At 43.1% G+C, this 22,564-nt stretch overlaps 1 protein-coding gene across 2 annotated transcripts in view; it reads left to right on the top strand.

Moving 5' to 3' along the window:
• The window catches only part of sdf4 (stromal cell derived factor 4), a 78,408-nt gene extending 56,078 nt beyond the window's left edge, over window positions 1-22,330 (top strand). Inside the window, exons 4-6 of one of the 2 annotated variants that reach the window (XM_078558058.1) lie at window positions 5,451-5,609; window positions 13,426-13,601; window positions 20,427-22,330. In XM_078558058.1, coding sequence (XP_078414184.1) covers window positions 5,451-5,609; window positions 13,426-13,601; window positions 20,427-20,603 — 512 coding nt within the window. In that variant the 3' untranslated portion in view covers window positions 20,604-22,330. The remainder of the gene's footprint in view (window positions 1-5,450; window positions 5,610-13,425; window positions 13,602-20,426) is intronic. The other variant, XM_078558059.1, reaches the window with a different exon arrangement.
• The last annotated feature ends 234 nt before the right edge of the window (window positions 22,331-22,564 follow it).

Genomic DNA, 22,564 nt, shown 5'->3' with positions numbered 1-22,564 from the left:
AATATTTACAATATATATTAATGATTTAGATGAGGGAAGTGAATGTACTATCGACAAGTTTGTAGCTGACACAAAAATAGGTGAGAAGGCAAGTGGTGAAGATGACACAAGGAGTTTACAGAGGGATATAGACAGGTTAAACGAGTGGGCAAAAACTTGGCAGATGGAATATAATGTGGGAAAATGTGAGGTTATGCAGGAAGAATAGAGGAGCTGAATATTATTTAAATGGAGAAAGACTGCAGAAGGCTGCAACACAGAGGGATTTGGGGGTCCTTGTGCATGAATCCCAAAAAGCTAACATACAAGTTCAGCAGATAATAGGGAAGGCAAATGGAATGTTGGCCTTTACTTCAAAGGGAATGGAGTGTAAAAATAGGGAAGTCTTGCTTAAACTATACAAGGCACAAGTTAGACCACACCTAGAATACTATGAACAATTTTGGTCCCCTTATCTAAGGAAAGATATACTGGCATTGGAGGCAGTCCAGAGAAGGTTCACTAGGTTGATCCTGGGTATGGAGGTATTTTCTTATGAGGAGAGGTTGAGTAGGTTGGGCCAGTACTCATTGGAGTTTAGAAGAATGAGGGGTGACCTTATTGAAACATATAAGATTCTTAGGGGGCTTGACAGGGTAGATGCTGAGAGGTTGTTTCCCCTTGTGGGAGAGTCTAGGACCAGAGGGTATAATCTCAGAGTAAGGGGGCGCCCATTTAAAACAGAGATGAGGAGGAATTTCTTCTGTCAGAGGGTAGTGAATCAGTGGAATTCTTTACCACAGAGGGCTGTAGAGGCTGGGTCGTTAAGTATATTCAAGGCTGAATAGACAGATTTTTAATCAGTAAGGGAATCAAGGGTTATGGGGAAAAGACAGGAAAATGGATTTGAGGATTATCAGATCAGCCATTATCTCATTGAATGGTGGAGCAGATTTGATGGGCCGAATGGCCTACTTCTGCTCCTACGTCTTATAGTCTCCATAATGGCATGGGTATGAGAATGGATTTACTCATTATGGTGCTCAGCTGTTATCCTGGGAAAGTGCTGAGGTGTCTCCAGCCATGGCTGTAGGGAGTAACCTAAATCTGCATCTTTTTAAAAAATGTATTCTTTCATGGATGTGGGCATCACTGGCAAGGTCAGCATTTGTTGCCCATCCCCATCTGCCCTTGAACTGAATGGCTTGTTAGGCCATTTCAGAGGGCAGTTAAGAGTCATCCACATTGCTGTGGGTCTGGAGTCACATGTAAGCCAGACCCGGTAAGGATGGCAGAGTTCCCTCCCTAAAGGGCATTAGTGAACCAGATGGGTTTTTACACTGATAGTCTCAGTAATGGTGACCATGAAACTAATTCCAAATGTTATGAATTGAGTTTAAACTCCACCAGCTGCCATTTGGACCCATGTCCCCAGGGTATTAGCCTGGGCCTCTGGATTGCCGGTCCAGTGACATTACCACTGTGCCACATCTCCCCGCATTCTGTGCACAGCTAATTGATTAATATTACTGATGTTCCCAATGGTAGATTTAAATGCTTCTTGTTGCATAAAAATCCATGGCGATTTTTTTGTTTACCTGTGATGGACTTGGACTTGTGGGGTTGCAGAGTCTGCTGGCTTCCTTCACAAAGCGTGGTCTCCCCAAGCACTGATTCTGACTCAGGAAGGATAGGAGCATGGTGATCCTGGTGTTCTGTATTTCAGGTGGGTGCCGGGTGCCTCATGGGCTGCCCAACCTCTTTGTCCTCCCTCTGTTATTTCTGCTCCAAAAAACAATATTCTCAATGGGAAGCCCCTTTGATTTGGCAGGGGTGGGTGCTCAAAATGGAAACAAAGAACAGAAAACACAAAAGATAAAATATAAAACACTTGTTAGTCGTAAAATAAATGCCCAGAAGTGGCCAGGAAATAAGCTTCCTGTGAACGTGGTTTCCAGAAATCATTTGATAAGGCACCACATCAATGGTTATTGCAGAAAATAGAAGCTCATAGTCTAGGGGGTAACATGTTAGCCTGAATAGAAGATTGGCTGGCTGGCAGAAAACAGAGAGTATGCATAAATGGGTCTTTGTCTGATTGGCAGGATGTGACGAGTGGAGTCCCACAAGGGTCTGTGCTGGGACCTCAACTTTTTACAATTTACATCAATGACTTAGATGAGGGGAGTGAAGACATGGTAGCTAAATTTGCAGATGAGACAAAGATAGGTAGGGAAGTATCTTGTGAAGAAGACATAAGGAGTTTGCAGATGGATATAGGTAAGTTGAGTAAGTGGGCAAAAAATTTAGCAGATTTATAATGTGGGAAAATGTAAAGTTGTTCACTTTAGCAGGAAGAATAAAAAAGCAGAGTATTATTTAAATAGAGAACGACAGCAGAATTCCGAGGTACAGAGGGATCTAGGTGTTCTCGTGCATGAGTCACAAAAAGATATTATGCCGGTACAGCATGTAATTAAGAAGGCTAATGGAATGCTCTCCTTTATTACAAGAGGAATTGAACATAAAGTTAAGAATCTTATGCTTCAGTTACACAGGGCATTGGTGGGGCCACATCTCGAACACTACGTGCAGTTTTGGTCTCCTTATTTAAGGAAGGATGTAAATGCTTTGGAGGTGGTTCAGAGGAGGTTTACTAGATTGATACCTGGAATGAGTGGGTTGTCTTATAAGGATAAGCTGGGCTTGTTTCCACTGGAGTTTAGAAGTGTGAGGGGTGATTTGATTGAAGTACATAAGATCCTGAATGGTCTTGCCAAGGAGCACGTGGAAAGGATGCTTCCTGTTGTGGGTGAATCCACAACTAGGGGGCACTGTTTTAATATTAGGGGTTGGCATTATAGAACAGAGATGAGATTTTTTTTCTCTCGGAAGGTTGTGCGACTTTGGAACTCTCCGCCTCAGAAGGCAGTGGAGGCAGGGTCACTGAATATTTTTAAGGCAGAGGTAGATAGATTCTTGTTAGGCAAGGGTATCAAAGGTTATCAAGGGTAGATGGGAATGTGGAACTCAACACAAACAGATCAGCCATGATCTTTTTGAATGGCGGAGCAGGTTTGAGGGCCCGAATGGCCTACTTCTGCTCCTATTTAGTATGTTCATATGTTTGTAAAGCACCTGCTTTATAGACTCATAGACTCAGACGTTTACAGCACAGAAGGAGGCCATTCAGCACGTTGTGTCCGCGCCAGTCAACAAAGATCTGGCTATACTAATCCCATTTTGTAGCGCATAGCCCATAGCCTTGAAGGCTATGGCAACGCAAGTGAATATCTAATATCCATTTTTAGTTGTTCTGTATTACCTCACAATTTTCTACAGATTTGACCACTGCTGATTGTAATGAGGTGGCAGTGATGAAAAATGGGACCCTAGCACTTGCACTGTTTAAATACACTGGAAATAATGGCAGAGAATTGGACAGGGCATTTAAACAGGCTACCATCAGCCAGCATAATAGGTTGGAAAATCTGGGCTAGTAACTACTACCTACTACTTTTTTGACCCTTAAAGTAGGAAGGACTGAATGGCTTGCTAGGCCATCTCAGAGAACAGTTAAGAGTCAACCATATTGCTGCGGGTCTGGAGTCACATGTAGGCCAGACCAGGTAAGGATGGCAGATTCCCTTCCCTATAGAGCATTAGTGAACCAGATGGTGATGAGAACCCCTGACTTTGCTTTCTAAACTTTAGTTTTTCATCTTTTGGATCTTTACCAGAGATTTGGTACTTCTTTGAGCTGACATTTAGCCATATGCTTCCTTTATAATTGTGTTAACTGATTTGGTGGGCGTTCTTTATTATTTCATGTGGCCAACTGGCATGATGATTAAACAAATTTCAACCTCACCACCAAGTTGTGTGTGCTGCACAGCTTCTCTAGTTTTATTATCATAAGGTAACTGGCAACCTGGTTGGTACGTATCATTGCCGTATTCGTGCAGTGAACCCAGGTCAGTCGGGGAAGTGACTGGAAAGGAAACTCTTGGTCAGGAAAGGCACTCTTGGGGCAGAACTTTACGACCGCGGGATTTTACGTTCCCGCTGTCGTCAATGGGATTTATAACGGCCCCGTCCCCACTGAAACAGGGCCGTAAAATTCTGCCCTTGGTCTGTTTAATTTTTTCAACCTTTCGCAGACTGGCCGCATGTATTTATTCAAAGTTGCCAGTCGTGACTGTAAAAACTAGTAATTGATGCCAAAATGCAAAAAGCACGCGGTTCTGGACTCCAATCCTAATGCACAATGATAACACTTTGCAGTGTCCCTGTAAAGGATCCAAGAGATTCATTATGGAGACTTACACTTAGAAGGCTTCCCACATCTAGAGGCACCTGAGGCAAACAAAGCACGTGCTTTCCATAGTTTATTTTTCCTGGAACAGGTCACTAGCCTGAAGTCAGAGGCTACAGCTTGCGAGGCACCACTCCACATCAAACATGGCTTACCAGCAGTCTCTCCCACTCTTACTGCCTGTCATAAGCGTGATGGCAGGGTTTCCAGGTTGATCGTCAAATCTGTTTGGCTGCTTTGTGAATGCGCCTCCTGTGGCCATTGAATCCTGGAGTGGGACTCGAACCCGGAGCTTCTGGCTCAGAGGCAGGGACGCTACCCACTGCTCCACAAGGCCCCCTATTCGTTACAGAGAGGAGTAGAGGAAATTATTGTAAATCCTCTGCGATCGCCAACGGAGGATTACTGTGATCTTCATATCAATTTAGCAATAAAAATTTCCATTTAAAAAAAAATTAAAAATGGGCCTGAATGTAGGTTTACAGCTGGACTCATAGCATTGCCAAAACTGAATAGGTCACATTCTGGTTTTATTGTGTGCGACTCCATTTCCGTGCAGTTAAAGCAACCCTTCATTCTAGCACCTTCCGCAATCCGCAAACGGAGCCGGCTTCCCCAACCGACTTATTTTTCTCCTCTTTGCTCAGAAAACAGTCTCAGTTCTACGGGCAGCCCTTTAACAGCTGCTGGTACTCAAACATTAAACCCTCAGCCTTGCAACTCACCCATGTCTAAGGGTGTTGGGTACTGTGAGGTCCTACTAAATGTGGGAATGAGCTGACCTCCTCCTGTGTGACAAGGTGAGCACATAGGCCCAGCACGCATTACGTATAGCAGTCCAGGCACTGGAACCACTCTACTGTTGATTTCTAGAGCACTGGGAGTGGCTGTTGCAACTGACGGGCACACCTTAATTGTACTGTCTAAGATGTTATTATTTGAAAAACTAACAATGAGGGGAATGCTAATTCCATAAAAACCCAAGTTGAATTATCCAACAAAAGTACTAAGCATGGTGTCGGATGGCGCACTAACTTTATCCCCTGAACATGAACCTGGAAATGTTCTGTTAGTCAATGCATTCATTTTGGGTCCCCCAGTGGAAAGTCTTCCTTAAAAACTATGTTTAGTAAATTGTGCTTTTGTTGGCTCGCAGCTCAGGAAGTCCTGGATAACCTGAAAGATCGGTGGTTTCAGGCTGATGAACCTCCAGCAGACCATCTCCTGAATGAAGAGGAATTCTTGGCTTTTCTTCACCCAGAACACAGCCGTGGAATGCTCAAATTCATGGTGAAGGAGATTATCCGTGATTTAGGTAAAATGATTTCAACCATTTTAATGCAGTGAGTATTTTTTATTGCTTTAATTAAAATTAGCTGAGCTCCTTGGGCATTGCTCACAACACATGCGATGCGGGGTCTGATTTGCAAATTGCAAGACCTGTAGTGCCCTGTCATGTAATGCACAATGCACCAGCCTGTCGTTAAGTAAACAAGGCTTAAGGGCAGTTGGAGTATAATTATTGCTTGATGAGGGAACTTTGCAGATTGGAGTCTCTTGTGAATTTTGATCAGAGACTGACTCTCGTTGTGTATGTTTTTTATTGTGCGATGGCTAGTATGGAACAGATGCAAATTACACACAAGATTTTCTTGAATAAAATCACTATTATAAAAGGCCGGGTTGAGGGAGTGGCTAATAAGGCAAGCGGGGGTCCTGGGCTTTATAAATAGAGGCATAGAGTACAAAATCAAGGAAGTTATGACAAACATTTATAAAACACTAATTTGATCTCAACTTGAGTATTGTCGAATTCTGGGCACCGCGCTTTAGGAAGGATGTGAAAGCATTAGAGAGGGTGCAGGAAATATTTACAAGAATGGTTCCGGGGATATGAGAGACTTCAGTTACGTAGATAGATTGGAGAAGTTGGGGATATTCTCAGGGAAGAGAAACTTGAGAGGAAATTTGATAGAGGCGTTCAAAATCATGAGGGGTCTGAACAGAGTAGATAGAGAGAAACCTTCCCATTGGTGGAAGGATCGAGAACCAGAGGACATCAATTTAAAGTGAAATGGCAAAAAAAAAATCAGAAACGACACCAGGGATTATTTTTTTACACAACGGATGCTTAGGATTTGGAGTTCACTGCCTGAGGCCGGAATGTTCTGGTGCCATCCACAGCAGGACCAGAAACTCCCACCCAAAGTCAATGGACTTTTGGCTGCCTCTCCAAATTTTCCATCCTGCCTGCAACGATTCTCACCGTAGGTTGGACTGGAACATCCCGGCCCGAGAATGTGGCGGAGGTAAATTCAACCTTGGCTTTCAAAAGGAAACTGGACGATTTATCTGAAGCGAGAAAAGGGGCTAGGTGAGTTGTTTTTGTAGAGAGTCAGCAAGGATAAACAGTGTGAATGGCCTCCTTTTGTCCTGTAACCAATCTAATATCTCTCTCCTTCCTCACCCCACCAACCCCCACCCATCCCCTCCACTATCTATGTCAGCCTAAGAGGGCAAAACTGAAGGGGAAGGAAAGTCAAGGTGTCTACAGGGAAGTAACGTGCAACTCCCTATTTAGTGGCTGCTGAAATGGAGATGGTGCTGTGTGAGCTCATTGCAAGGATGGTCGCTCTGACATTCCCATAGATATGTCCTGCCAATTGCCTGGAAGGGGATGGTAGCGGGTATAAGACCACAGCTGATCAGTTGAGTCACTGGCTGTGCCAGCCTGATGGTACATGTTGGCAGCAGCTCTACCTGCAGCAGATGGCACTAACTCTGCATCTGGCTCTCTGCTGATCTGAAACCCAGCTCCTCGCCATCTTTGTGACAATGCCTGCAAATGTGACAGGTGGGCACCTTTTGCAGTTTTAACAGTCGGACTTTCCTGGCTGATGACCATTCTGGTAATGACAACACAGGAAAGGGTTGCGAACTCTGTTTGGGTCTAATCCTGGAGATTTCATCTCTCCGCCTCCTGTCTCCGACTGCCCCACCTCCACACTCCTGCTCTTGGCTCACCCGATATATCCATTCTTACCGTGCACCACATTCTCACACACCAATCGGAGGGGAACGGTCTCTTAATTCCCCGCTTGGATGATGCTTGTCAAACGGCCTTTATCTTGTTTTTTTTCTTTACTCTTTCATGTAATGTGGGCATCACTGGCAAGGCCAGTATTTGTTACCAATCCCTAATTGCCCTTGAATTGCATGGCTTGCTAGGCCATTTCAGAGGGCAATTAAGAGTCAACCACATTGCTGTGAATCTGGAGTCACATGTAGGCCAGGTAAGGACAGCAGATTTCCTTCCCTAAAGGGCATTAGCAAACAGGATGGGTTTTTACGACAATCGATGATAGTGGTCATTGTCACCATTACTGATACTAGCTTCATATTCCAAATTTATTAATTAAATTTAAATTCCACAAGCTGCCATGGTGGGATTTGAACCCATGTCCCCAGAGCATTAGCCTGGGTCACTGGATCATTAGTCCAGCGACATTACCACTACACCACTGTTTCCTGCAATATCTTTATAACTGACAAATGAAAACATTCAAGGAAAAGAGCTGGGTCGGGGTGGGGGGAGAGCGGCGGAATCTCACAACAGCAAGAACTGGGAGGACGCAGTGAGCAGAATAATCCGAATGGGAACCGTTGGGAGTGTTGGCCTGAGCGATTCGGGAGGAGCGGGGGAAGACTAATTGTGGGGGGGGCAGGGTGGGTAGTGGGTGATGATTGCCAGTAGTATTCAGGCAAAAAGGGCATAGAGAATGCCCCAGGAATTGAGGAGAGGAGGAGAAGGATGCTTACGTGTCCGTGTGACAACCTTAAAAGCATTCTGACACAGTCAGTCTGAGCATCTGAGCTCATCAATCCATATCCAACAAAGCCCCGAATTTCTCCACAAAAATGAGGAGAGCCCCCATGATTTTCCTCTGCTCTGTAATTGCTGATAAATTGAGCATACATACAGATTATGTTGTGACAAGCCCCTTCTTCTTAGGAAAAAAAAGTATTTTTTCACACTTCAGAAAGGCTGGTTTTAAATGGTGAAGTTTTATTGGTTTTCTAGGTTGGTTTGGAACTCATGAAGACCTTCAAGTGAAACAATAAAAAATAATGGTATGGTAACGAACCAGACTGATCCTGTGTCCAGTCTTCAAGAATTGTGCTTAAGGTGACTCATGAGGTCTTGTGACAGACATGTCCCATAGCTCGCTGTTGCCAGGGTTAGGGCTGGCAGTCTTGCTCTGAGGCCAGGAGAAGTAAGAAGCTGAAATACCAAACTGGTGCAATTGAACACACTGCTTTTTCTTTTAAGTTTGTTTGCAGGTTGTTGGAAGGGCAGATTAGGCCACATTTGTTGCCTTTTCGCAGTTCTGAGAGGATGATGGTCTACAGGTTGGTAGTAATGATGTTCTCACAATGTTCCTGATAGGAAATTCCATCTAATGGCAATGTCTGTTCTAATCTGGGTGATGCACAACAGAGGGGCACTTGGAAATGATGTTCTGAAGTTGGATTTGAAGAACATTACTGAGTGAAGTAGAGCAAGCTTTGCCCTGTGTCGAACTCGTAGTATATCTAACCTGCTTGCACTGTCTGTGTAAAGAACAAATGGCCCATTTCACTGCAGTAATACGCTGCCAAGGAACACACGCAATCTCTTTTTTTTTTATCAGTAGGGTGGGGTGAGTGATCACTATCTTGTAGCATAGACGCCATTAGGGATGTGCTGGGAAATGCTGAGTCGGAGAGCGAGGGAAAATGAGGTCACTGCCTTCTCGATCTGCCCTGTGACATTCTGGCACCAGCTTTCAGACAGCAGCACTGGCAGAAGGCTGGGAGCAGGTCTGATAACCAGTTGGTGGAGGGAGTTTCGAGACAAGATGCTGAGGGGAAATTATAGACCTTCAAGAAAAACACTGAGAAACTCTAAATTATACAAGAGTCTCTCAAAATGTAGCACTTTCCATCTGAACACTTTTACAGAGCAGATACTCTGAGACATGACGTGCTTCCTTCCAACTTTGGGTTTTCCGCTGACATGTTGTAAACAGTCCTCCACATTTCTACAACCTGCTTGTACTCTGCTGCTTGCAGAATTTGAAAGGTTATTTCTTTTCTTGTTAAACTAGTAACGCATGCTATTGAGAACGTGAATATGATTTCTGACTGGTTTTGACTCAAAGATCTCTTTCTGTGCCACTATAGTAGGTCTACTATACAGCAGTTTTAATGCTTTCCAGCCTCCCGTGGACAACTCTTGTGGTTCAGCTGCAGAGCACTTTAAGCTTGCACCTGACAAGTCATTCATAAAGCAGAGACATTGGCAGAAAGATAAGTTTATTTGAAGTTTCAGGTATCAGTTTGAATCAGTCAGCAGCACTGTCACCTCAGAGTTAGAAGCGTCGGTGCAAATTGTTCGAGATCAGGATCAAGAGTTAGTAAAGAAATCCGTCTTATATGAAAATAATTAATTAATATTAAGTTCCACTTCATATTAAGCTTTATAGTTAGAAGTCTATATCTGAAAGACTGCAAATGCAGCCAACAGTAAGCCTGTACCAGGGGTCAGTAACCTTAATTATATAAACAACCATTTATTAAACCTAGTCAAAAATGCATTATCTTAAGAGCCACGATCCTGTTACCCAAATGTCAATCGTAATATCTATGAAAGACAGAATTTGATAATCAACAGCATTTAAAAGTTTTTACAAAAAAGTTCTTAATTGTACTTTTGAGAAAGTATCATTCAATGTTATTAAAAGTTTAAAAAACAAATCAAGCCATTTACTAACCATCAAAATGGGTTCATTCGATCAAAGTCAGGAGCTGCATGTGTGCGTGGATGAGCGTGTGTGGCTCTGGGGCTGCAGGTTGCAGACTCCTGGCCTATCTAAAGGTAATCTACGGCTGTCTTTGAGGCCAGTTTGCACATGCATACATTTATATTTGCTTTATCACTGTAAACTGCAGACTCCACACTCCTTTTTTGTGTCTTGCTAACCCAAAAGGTTGTGATTTTCTGTTCCCTTGCAGAACGATGAACACTAGATAGGGAGGGAAATGTTTAGGTAGCCTGGAATGTCTAACACCCGCTGGTACAGACTGGTATCAGAAGTGGATAAAGGATTATGGGTTGCAGGTGCTTACAGGTTATTGCAGTTAGAAACAGTGGTAATAGAGTGAGTGCACAGCCATAAATTAGGAGAGGGGAGCACAGATTGAGCTCACCCAGCTGCGAGATGTGTTCTAGTGCAGCAAGGCATCTCTGCATATCAGCCTATGCTACCTGGGTGTTGTCTGTGAACGTCTTAAGAAACAAGGAAAGTAGTTGGTTGCCAGTCTCATACTCATCCTTAGAACATAGGACTAGGACTGCAGCCTTTGACTATATTACAAAAATACACATCCTGACACTAACATGACCCAACTGTGTGGTACCATAGGAGTGCAGCATTGTTGCAGATGCCATCTTTCTGCTGAGCCTTTAAACAGAGTCTCTATCTGCCTGGTTTAGGTGGATGTTCGAGTAGCTTCCGGCGTTAGCACACATTGAACCTCCTGATGTCCCAGGGGAAAACCTTCTCCTCAAACAACGCTATTGACTCGCAGCTAACGGAAGCTCTCCCATTGTTACGGGACCTCAAAAAAAAACCCCACGCACACCTCTGAAAACCCTAACCCCTACACTCCACACCCTACAAACCTACGACAGCCAGTTGGCGCACCTCAACGTCACCAGTCGCAACTTGGTAACTGACCCGAGTGGCGAAGTATCAGGCTTCAACCTTCCCTGGAAAATGTGGACAAGCCTGGAAAATCTGGACAACCCTGGATCGCTTGACGGCAGGCCAAGGGAAGAGGTGGACACTTGCTGCACAAGTGGAACATGAGGAACAGCTGAAATTGTGACAGTGGCCATCCAAGCCTGACCATTGCCCACCGACCGAACTCGTGCACTGAGAGATCCATTCCTGGCGACATCACAGCCATTCACGCTGCGTCAGCCGAAGCTGCTGAAGGGATTGTTAAACCTTGACATTGAGCTACAACTGCTTCCCCAGCCATACAAACAAATAAAGGTGGATTGTAAAAGATCACACGGCATCATTTGAAGAAAATGAGGGGGAGAATTTTCTCCCCATCGGGTGGGCCGGTTGGGGGCAGGCGCGGAGCTGATCGCCGCCCGCAGTCAGCTGCTTGTCGCCATTTTACGTGGGTGGGCCAATTAAGGCCCACCCAGTTTGACGCGCGCCTGGTAGTGCTCAGCGCTACCTGTGCGGGTGGAGGTGGACGGAGAGTCAGGACTTGCACGCTTTCACGCATATGCGCATGAAAGAGCACAGAAATCTCCCTGAGGCACAGAGCTGCCTCAGGGAGATTATGTTCAATTGAAACATCAAAATAAAAAAAATAATTTCCACGTCCCCTCAAGTGACAGCGTCACATGAGCCGGGACATGTTTATCGAATGTTTGAAAAATACTTATTAATTTAATAAACTCTTCATGAAACTTCATCCCGCCCGTGGATGAGGTTTCATGAAAAATGCGAAGGCTGCTTAGGCTCTTCGCCTGTCCGCCAACCTTAAGGTTGGACGGGCAGCCCTGACAATTAGGTCAATTAGTTTATTAATGGCCTTAACAGGCCTTTGACCGTTTGGGGGGCGCACAGCCGACTCCGGTGCGCGGCCGCCGAATGAAAAATCGGAATGATGCGCAGTGACGTTGGGACGCACACCTGATGTCACCGCGCGTCATTTTACGCGTCGGCGTGCGGGGCCCGCCCCCTCGCACCGAACAGAAAATTCTGGCCCAGGATTTAGTTTTCCTCCTCAGCATTTGTCCTGCAACCAATATTGGTTGTAAAGTGTGTTGTGACATCCTGGAGAGTAGTAGGTTCTATATGAATGCAGGTTTTCCATCAAGATTTTTTTTAGCCAGTTAGGTGGCACCACTGGAGATTGAAATGAATAGCTCTGAAATCCTTTTGTTTTCCACAGCTGACCCCAAAAACCTGCTAATAGGTTAAGATGGCGAGTGATCCTATTGTTATTTTTCACCTTTTTGTAAAAGGACCCATTCTGTGGGTTCCTGTGATGGTTTCTTTATCTAGATCAGTCACATATTCACATTGCCAGTATGTGGAAATTTGCATTAACTGAATATGGAATCCGATGACACACACTGAGAAGTCCTTAACCCAGAAAAACATTACCTACTGTTGCCAGGGAAATGGTGCTTGTTGCTGAGATATCTCAGAAAAGGAGTGAGGAGAGAATATAAAATAGCTTTTCAACGGGAACGTCGCTCCGGCACTGGTGGTGGTGCTTCTGGTAACTTCTGTGGAAGGCTGTCAACCCCATCTTAAATGGGCCCCAAATTCCAGGGTGGGGCCCACTGTGACACTTGGGGAAGGTAGCCAGGCCAAGCCAGGTGAAGCACATCAGAGGCACCTGTTGAAAAATGATTCTGGAAAGTGGGAGAACTACACTGCCTCTTTGTTGGGTGGAGGGGAGTGGGGGAAGGGAGAGCGCAGCCTAGCCTGACACCCTTTTGAATGGGCTGAAGATGTGAGTAGAAAACACTTTATTGCCAACATGTAAAGCAGTTTTTTTTGCCAAAAGGGAATTGAAACAGGAGCGTGCGAGAGGTAGATCAATCCCTTTTTGGGGATGGAAGAAAACTCTGTTGGGCAGAATTTCTCAAGGGCAATTAGTGATGGGCAATAAATGCTGGTCTAGCCAGTGACCCCCCCATCCCATGATTGAACTAAAAAAAAGAATTCTTTGACATCTCACAAAGGAAGCTGTAGAAAACCTTTCATGATTAGGGGAGAAGGTTGAATAGTGGATCTCTGAACTACAATACAAAGACACTTTGGCATTTAAAAAGTCTTAGTATAATAGTATAATGCACAGTTAGTGCCTCACTGATACTTTGATCACTAGAATTCTATACGACATCTCTTTTTATTTTATTGTTCTGCCGTTATACAGACTGTACAGTTGAACAATAAACCCCAGAGTTTGAAAGGTGTCCCAACCCTTGCTGGATGGAATTTTGTTTTTTCTGGTGTGCTACGGTACTAATGGACCTGGGTTCCCTCCTGCAGATCAAGATGGAGACAAAAGGTTGACAGTATCAGAGTTCATTTCGTTGCCAGTCGGCACAGTGGAAAACCAAGAGGCTCAAGATGTTGATGATGATTGGGTCAAAGAAAGAAGAAAGGAGTTTGAGGAGGTTATTGATGCTGATCGAGATGGCATCGTCACAATGGAAGAGCTGGAGGTGAGTACTTTCTTCAAACACTCTTTTATGGTAAGAGTTGTTAAACCACAGCTGCTTTTTTTATTTGAACTTTTGTATTGAAAACGTGAATGTTTGCCTTCAGCTGATTCAGTGTAAAATTACTTATTATTGGAGGGAAGAGTTTGGCAGCCACACAATAGGTGGACGCCATGCAAGCATTTTAGTTTTTGCTGTTTAAATTGGTGTATTGTTTTCCTGTTCCGCCACCGCTCAATCAACATTTGAGATCAACACCTATCTACGTTCGATGTTGGAAACCTCAGTTCTGGGTGCAAATCTGTAGCAGCTCACAAACGTATTTGCTTTATAGTAAAATGGGCTCTGTGTTATTTGTCTTACTTCTTTCTGTGTTATTAATTATGAACCTCCAGAAACCTATTTTGCCTCAAAATTTAGGCAAATAAGCATCATACAAAAACCATCCAGAGAGTATGATTAACTTTGTCCTGAACTCTACTGGGCTGATTCATCAGCTGTAAACTGTAAGAGCTTAAAGATAATTCCTGATGGCTTAGCGACTGCCTAAGGTGGTGGTTAGCATCCTCTTCTGCTCTGTCTGCCAGCTAAGGAGAGTTAACTGTTTGAAAGGCTAATGCCTGCTGAACATTACTCTTTAGTCTTCCAGCAACAAACTAAAATCCCTGATGCCGACTCTGTAAAGGTCCAGAGCATGAAAGCGCTGCCTGGTGTAGCATTTAGTCATAACCATCCACAAGGTCTAGGTTTGATCCTCAGTCTCTGCTCAGTTACCTACTATCAGTCTAGCCAGCAGTTCATGTACTACAATTGGTCTTATTGACTATATGGGTTGAATTTAATGGCCGCAGAGATGGCCCCATCCACCAGCCAGAAAGCCGGAGGGGACCCTGCTATGTCTGCTTTTGGAAGCCCCTACAGGATTTGATGCCCATCAGGCAGTTAATTGCCTGCCTTAGGGGCTTCAGTGCCTTTAAAGGATGGCAGCAGTGTTGAAAGAGTGCTGCACCATCAGAGATGCAACTGTCGGATGAGACATTAAACCTAGGTAGCCCTATCTTCCTTTCGTAGATGTAAAAGATCCCATGGCACTATTTTGAAGAGTAGGGGAGGTCTCCCCAGTCTCCTGACCAATATTTACATCTCAATCATCGCAAAAACAGATTAACTGGTCATTATCACACTGCTGTTTGTGGGAGCTTGCTGTGTGCAATTTGGCTGCTGTGCTTTGTACATTACAACAGTGGCTCCACTTCATTGGTTGTAAAGCGCTTTGGAATGTCCTGAGCTGGTGAAAGGCACTATAAATGTGAGTTTTTCTTTCTATAAGAAATATTTAGAATGTTGACCATTGGCTGAACCTCATTGATGGAACAAATTGTCCAGTTTTTGAATGAGGAGACGTTTTCCCTATCACAAGCAACTTGATACGCCCTAGCGCAGTTTAATTTTTTTTAAAAACCAAAAGGAAATAGAACTCTGAAACGTGTGCTTTTATCTGTGTTTTTGCAGCCTTGTCAATGAACCAGCAGATTTTTTTGTACGGTTAGTCACATCATAACAGAGCCCTTGTACTACGTGAACGTTGTTGATAAAGATTAAAGATATAAAGACCTTATGGTTAAATCTCATTTAAGTGTAAAACCCAAGCAATCTATTTCTGAGAACTGAATTTACCACTTTTAAGGAGTCGTTTTGATACTGTGCACCTTACCTTTTGCAAAGGGAAGTGGGTATGGCTTCTTGCTAATAGTTTTTCTACTGAGTGATAAGAATGTTTGATGTTTTCTTTGTAAGGTCCATTTTAAAGACCCCCTTCCAAGGGTATTCAAGTTGGTAATGATTCCAATTAAATGTTTTTTCTTCCACACTCCAGTTCCAGGACTTGGATTCAGAGTCACAAAGTCACTTCATGACTAAGAAAATAAAGATTGCATTTAGATGGAGCCTTTCATGACTTCAGGATGTCCCAAAGTGCTTTATAGTCAACTAAGTACCTTTAAAATATAGTCACCATTGACAGCTGTGTTTCCTACATTGTAATTTGCTCACACACAAGCACTCAATCACTGCTGCTCGCATTTCACACTGGGCGGGCCTTAATCGGTCCGCCAGTATCAAATTGCAGGTGGCGGTCAGCTTCCCAATTGTCCCCGCTGAGCCCGCCCACCAAGGGAAAAATTCTGCCCCTAAAATTCCTAATTAACCTGACTCCCAGTTACATGCCCCATTTTTAAGGCAACAGTCCAAAATAGATTTTAGATTTAAAAATAAAACCAGTAAGTTAACACAGTACCACTTGACAATGAAATTCCAAATGGTTTTCTCCAGCTTCAGTTAGTGCACACAGCCGATTTATGCACAAATGGCTGGAGGCTTCTTCAAGGCTGTTTCACAAAGCCTGTTAAATCTTACATGGCCCTCTCTTCACATAGCCTTTCATTCTCCTTTATATATGTTTATTTCTCTTTAATATGTAAATTCCATTCTTCCATATGCCTTTTGAACAGTACCTTTCCCATAATATAAAACTTTCATGCTGTCAATATTGTAAGTAACCATTGGGGAAAATAAACACACTCCTTAATCTTGCTTATCTGGCTAGTTGTAAACAGACTAACATCCCTTTGAAATCCAAACAATCCCTTCACTTATCTAAAAATGCAAATTCCCTTCACACCTTACATGCTAAGCCATCATCCATTTACTCATTAGCATTTCAAACACATTTCTACACCTGGCTTCTTTTGATAATTCCAAGCTTGTAGTCTACCTGACTCCAAATGTAAATAAATCACACAGACAGACCCATCTACACTTACACCCATAAACCTACTTTACAACAAATCAGAGAAATGTTATGAATATACATATGATAATGAGTAGGTAATTTGTTTTAGCCAGGTTGGCTTAGGCATACATATTGACTTGGACACCAGGGAGAACTCGCCTGCTTGCCTTCATAATGGTGCAATGGGATCTTTTGTATTCACCTGAGAGGACAGACACAGATCTCAGTTTATCATTTCAATCAAGGGCACCTCCAACCGAGATGATGCAGCTGCTCCTTGAGCCCATATCCTTGCCATGTTGGAGTAATTGAAAAAGGCAGAACCAGCAGAATGGTGACCCTTGAAATAAACCTTGTCGATCCAGCAGCCAATGTAATGTCTGCCCAATGTTTGCTGTAAGAAAATGCATGTGAGGCCTGGTGTCCGATATTGACACTCGAATGTTCTGAGGAACGGGGCACATAATGTTGCTGGATGTTTTAAATAATAATTTCTAACCTTGGGCAAACAATAGAGGCAAGGTGCTTCACTCAGATCTCTGGCTCCTTTCAGGATGGATGTTGAGGAACTGCCATAAATGACTATGGGAGCCACTACTTTCTTAGAGGAGAATGCAGCCTGCAACCAAAGGGAACAAGCTGCTACCTCAATCCGCTTTAAAAGAAAGAAAGAGTTGCAACTCATATAGTGCCTTTCACATCCACCAGACACCTCAAAAGTACTAAAACAAAAAAAAAATAGTCAGGCAGCATCTGTGGAGAGGAACACAGTTAACGTTTCGAGTCCGAATGACCCTTCAACAGAACTAAGTAAAAATAGAAGAGAGGTGAAATATAAGTTGGTTTAAGGGGAGGTGGGACAAGTAGAGCCAGTGATAGGTGGAGATAACCAAAAGATGTCACAGACAAAAGGACAAAGAGTTGTTGAAGGTGGTGATATTATCTAAGGAATGTGCTAATTAAGGGTAAGGAAATATGGCTGTGAAAGCGGGTTTTAGTAAACACCTCGTCAAACACCAGGAGAGAAATGGAAAGCAATGAAGGTGAACAAGGCAAAAGAGAAATACGAAAATCCTGTCGGAGAGAAGAGCAATACTGCTTCAAGGTAGGCATTCCTTGAAGAGAAGTGGCAGTCAATTAAACACTAAGATAAAAGCAAAAAACTGCGGATACTGGAAATCCAAAACAAAAACAAAAATACCTGGAAAAATTCAGCAAGTCTGGCAGCATCTGCAGGGGGAACACGGTTAACGTTTCGAGTCCAAATGACCCTTCAACAGAACTAAATAAAAATAGAAGAGAGGTATAAGCTGGTTTAAGGGGGGGTGGGACAAGTAGAGCCAGTGATAGGTGGAGATAACCAAAAGATGTCACAGTCAAAAGTACTTTTTGAAGTGTAGTCACTGTTGTAATGTAGGAAAAAGCAGCAGAGAGTATGTGCACAGCAAGCTCCCATGAACAGTAATGTGATAATGACCACATAATCTGTTTTTGTGATGTTGATTGAGGGGTACATCTTGGCCAGGACACCACAAATAACTTTGCTACTCTTCTTTGAAATAATGCCACGGGATCTCTAATATCCACCCGATCAGGCAGATGGGGTCTTGGGTTTAATATCTCATGCAAAAGACGACACCTCTGACAGTGCTAGCTCAGTATTTCACCGGAGTGTCAGCTTTGACTTTTGTACTCGAGCCCTGGAGTAGGACTTGACCCTTGTGACTCAGAGGCGAGAGTGCTATCAACCAAGCCACAGCTGACACGGTAAGACTGCTGCTGGAAGCTAATCAGCCAGATCCCTCAGAAGCTGCAGCCAACCAGGACACGGCAAAGAGAGGCAGGAGGTTCGAATTGAACGAGCACAAAGTTGGAGGCAACAAGGGCTGGACTGTGACCATAAGCAGACAGCAGGAAAGTGCACAGATTTGTATTTGTTAAAATGGTTCCATCCCAATGTGGATAATAACCTGGGAGAAAGTGGGTGAATGCTTGGAGGACAGAGTCACAGAATGTTTTTCAAGTACAGGCCTCCATAAACATGGAGGAGAGCCTCATGTCAGCAAGAGAAAAGAATTTAAGTGATCAAAATGAACCGCAACTCCCTTCTTCAGCCCTTTCTCAGCTCTTCCCACAATCTGTTGTTAGGACCTGGCAGGTGATATGTGCCAGATGGACCAAATTCACAAGGGAAACATGGTCACACTATCACAACGGTTTTGGAATTTGTATTTATTATGAGAAGGTGTGTACACTGAATTCAGAAGTAATGAGTCCACCAAGACCTTTAAAGATTTTAAAAATTAAATTATAATATTTATTAACAAAATAAAAGATTTCAAGCACGTACATAAGGCTACAATTACTTCATACTATAACAAATCCTAGGGCAGAAATCTTCACTAGGCGGGCGCTCGAGCTGAAATGATGCGCATTGACATTGGCCGAGCACTGCCGACGTCAACGCGCAGTCGCGCGATAGTTCAGTCGGCAGGCGCGCGCCAGAGCTGGCAGTGCATTTGCCAACAATTAAAAGGCCTGTTACGGTCATTAACTAATTAATTAACTTAAATTTTTCGCTGCCCGCCCAACCTAATGGTTGGTGGGAGGAGGTTTCCAAAAGCAAATAAAGATAAAATAAAAGTTTTTAAATTGATTTAATAACATGCCCCTCCTCGTGACATGAGGGGACATGTTTTCTTACATTTTTATTTTCTTCATTTCCTTTTTTTTGAACAGTGCTTCGTCTCCCTGAGCTTCATCTCTGTGCCTCAGGGAGATTATGAAGTGCTCATTTGCACGCATGCACGAAGTTCGCACTCAGCCCGTTCACACTCCTCACCACCACCCTCCCCCCCTCCCCCAAGCACAGAGCTGCTGCTCGCGTTTCTCAGTGGGTGCGCCTTAATTGGCCTGCCAGCATGAAATCGTGGTCTGGTCCTGACCGTGGGCGGCGGTCAGCTTCCCGATCGTCCCCGCTGAGCCAGCCCGCCAAGGGCAAAATTCTGCCCCTAAAATTCATAATTAACCTGACTCCCAGTTACACACCTCCTTTAAGGCAACAGTCCAAAATAGATTTTAGATTTAAAAATAAAACCAGCAAGTTAACACACTACCCACTTGACAATGGAATTCCAAATGGTTTTCACCAGCTTCAGCTCGTGGACATAGCCGACTTATGCACAAATGGCTAGAGGCTTCTTCAAGGCTGTTTCACACACTCCTGTTAGATCTTACATGGACCTCTCCTCACATAGCCTTTCATTCTCCTTTATATATGTATGTTTCTTTCTCTTTAATATATAAATTCCATTGTTCCATATGTCTTTGGAACGGTACCTTTCTCATAATATAAAACTTTCATGTTGCTAATATTGTCAGTAACCATTGGGAAAAATAAACACACTCCTTAACCTTACTTATCTGGCTAGTTGTAAACAGACTAACATCCCTTTGAAATCCAAACAATCCTTTCACTTATCTAAAAATGCAAATTCCCTTCACACCTTACATGCTAAACCAGCATCCATTTACTCATTAGCATTTCAAACACATTTCTACACCTAACTTCTTTTGATAATTCCAAGCTTGCAGTCTACCTGACTCCAAATGTAATTAAATCACACAGACAAACCCACCTACACTCACACCCATAAACCTACTTTACAACAAATCAGAAAAATGTTATGAAAAGTGTTACACTTGTGTAACACTACAGCTGCATCTGATCTCCTTCCCAGACCCAGAGAAATGGGAGAGGCAGCTTGAATTAGATGTTGTGTCAGGTTACATTGCTGCTTACCATCACACCCCCAAAAATTAAATGAATAACACCACATTATCAACAATAGGCTGAGGCCAATAAACCTGAATCTTCAGCTAAATTGAGATAAGTATTTGAAATAATAATATATTATGGCTTTAATATTGCTTTCCATTTTAATTTTTAAAAATTCTGTCCCTTCTTGTTTCTGCCTCGCTCTCCCGCAAAGAGAAGAAAATCAGCTATAATTAACTCATTATTGTTTGATTGACAGGAATACATGGATCCCATGAATGAGTACAGTGCCCTGAATGAGGCTAAGCAGATGATAGCTGTTGCAGATGAGAACCAGGACCACTATCTTGAACTAGAAGAAATCCTGAAATACAGCGAGTACTTCACAGGAAGTAAACTGATGAATTATGCTCAGAGCGTACATGAAGAATTCTGAAGAGTGAGGACCCCCTATCAAAATCATATACTTGGAATCTCTTAAGCTGTATCAACCAGAAATGTGCTTAACAAAACAAAATGCTATTTGTAATACTGCTGTTTGTATCCTGTGTGTGTACAATTTTCCCACCTGTTTGAGACATCTCCTTAACCTTAAAGCAGTAAGACCACTTTATTGCTTTGTTTAAAATCTTGTCGTATCACAGAAAAGGCCAAAACAGCCCCTGCTTTAATGCTATACTTTTTGAAGGGCCGCAAAGTGAGATTGATGGAGCAGTGTTCAGGGAGCAGTGAGTATGACTGCGTTGTGCATCATGGGCCATGCTGATCCACAGAGGACTCTTGCTGCACTGAGCTAGGATGAGGAGAACTCTAGCTATGCTGAGTAGTAACAGTAGCTGCACTGTGTCTAGCTTATACTTATCTTCAAAATGAGCACGTTATCACTGGCACATTGTTGCTTAAATGGAATGTGAAACACCACTAGGCTGTGCTGAAGAGCTTCTGGCTCATCCTGCAATCAGAAAGGGCACTGCTGTCTGTAACCAGGACTCAGTTGTTTAATTAGTTGGTGCCACATGTCCCATTAATGGTCAAAATTCTTAGTTTTCTTTAAAAGCCACCTGGCAGCTCCAGTTTGTTGACACACAATGTGGATCTGCTAAGACTCACCTCAAAGGCGCCTAGAAGCAAACACAGCAGCATCTGCTAAGAGTGTGAGACTTCTAACCATGATCACTAACTGAAGTGTTTTGAAATAGTCCATAAACATGCTACATGGGATTTTCTCCTGATTTCCATGGCATGTGTTCATAATGACGGTCAATTATTTGGGCTGAAAGAGTGTTTCCCTGCTCAGCCAGTTGGTTTGTTACCCCTTTGAAAGTGCAAAAATAGTGTAAGTGCAAAAGAGCAAAGTTAATCCAGTTGTGGACACAGGATTCTTTAATTCTGTTTCTAGAATTCTGGCTTTGTGTGTGTGTGATTACTACACCACAGATTTATGCGAATAAGCAAAAGAATTGTCTCCCGATCGAAAAATGTACACTGCTCGAGTCATTTTGTTTTAAGCTCATTTGCCCGTAAAGAGGCACTGCAGAACAGATTGCAATTAAGAAATGGTATTTACCAGAGACTGAGTTGTGCTCGAAAGAGATAGTTGGTGATCTTTAGTATTAATCTAAGTGTTACTTTCTGAAGCAAGATTAATGTTTGGCAACCAATACAGCAATTTGAACTGATATATCTATATCAACAAAGAAATCTTTCAACCGTTTTGTGGTGGCAGATAATCAGGGTAATGCACGATGAGGGATTACTTCAGAAATCGCTTTTTTTTCTAGAATTATCTTTTGCAACAGCTACTTAAGTATTTAATTTCATAGTTTTGCAGAAAGCTTGTAATATGTGTTCAGGCCACAGGAAAGCAACTGCAGAATGAACTCCGATATAATTCTCTTAAAAATAGAAACTGTGCCATGATATGCTGTTGTGCTGCTGGAAGTTCAATAAACCACCATTGATAATAATCCCAGTTGAGTTCCCAGTGGGAAGCCTGATAATTTATTACGTGAACATTTGCTTCAAAAATTTCAACTGGCTTTATCTTGCTATTCTTTAGGTTTGCCTTTGATTACCTTTATTGTTCTTAATATTTATTGTTCAAGTGAATCTGTTTATCACACACGCACTTACCAAATCAAATAAAATCATGGATTAGAGAAACGAGTGTTTTTACTGAAGAAAATAGTGAATAACTTTTTGGAACGTGTTTAAATGAGAACCAGTGGGTGGAATAATATGGGGCGGGGGGGGCAGATGGCACAAAACCACAGCAACGTGGGGCTAACACGCTCCATGCCGACCTGCCCTGCAGCAATAAAGCACCGCGGGGCTCATTAACGAGGGCCGAGTGGGACTTCTGCCCCTCATTGGGGCAGAGGTCCCGCCCCCTGGAGC

This window comes from Cetorhinus maximus, chromosome 15, assembly GCF_964194155.1.
Source record: "Cetorhinus maximus chromosome 15, sCetMax3.hap1.1, whole genome shotgun sequence".
Lineage (NCBI taxonomy): Eukaryota > Metazoa > Chordata > Chondrichthyes > Lamniformes > Cetorhinidae > Cetorhinus > Cetorhinus maximus.
The sequence above is the reverse complement of the archived record's forward strand: the minus strand, read 5'-3'. Positions and strand labels throughout refer to the sequence as shown.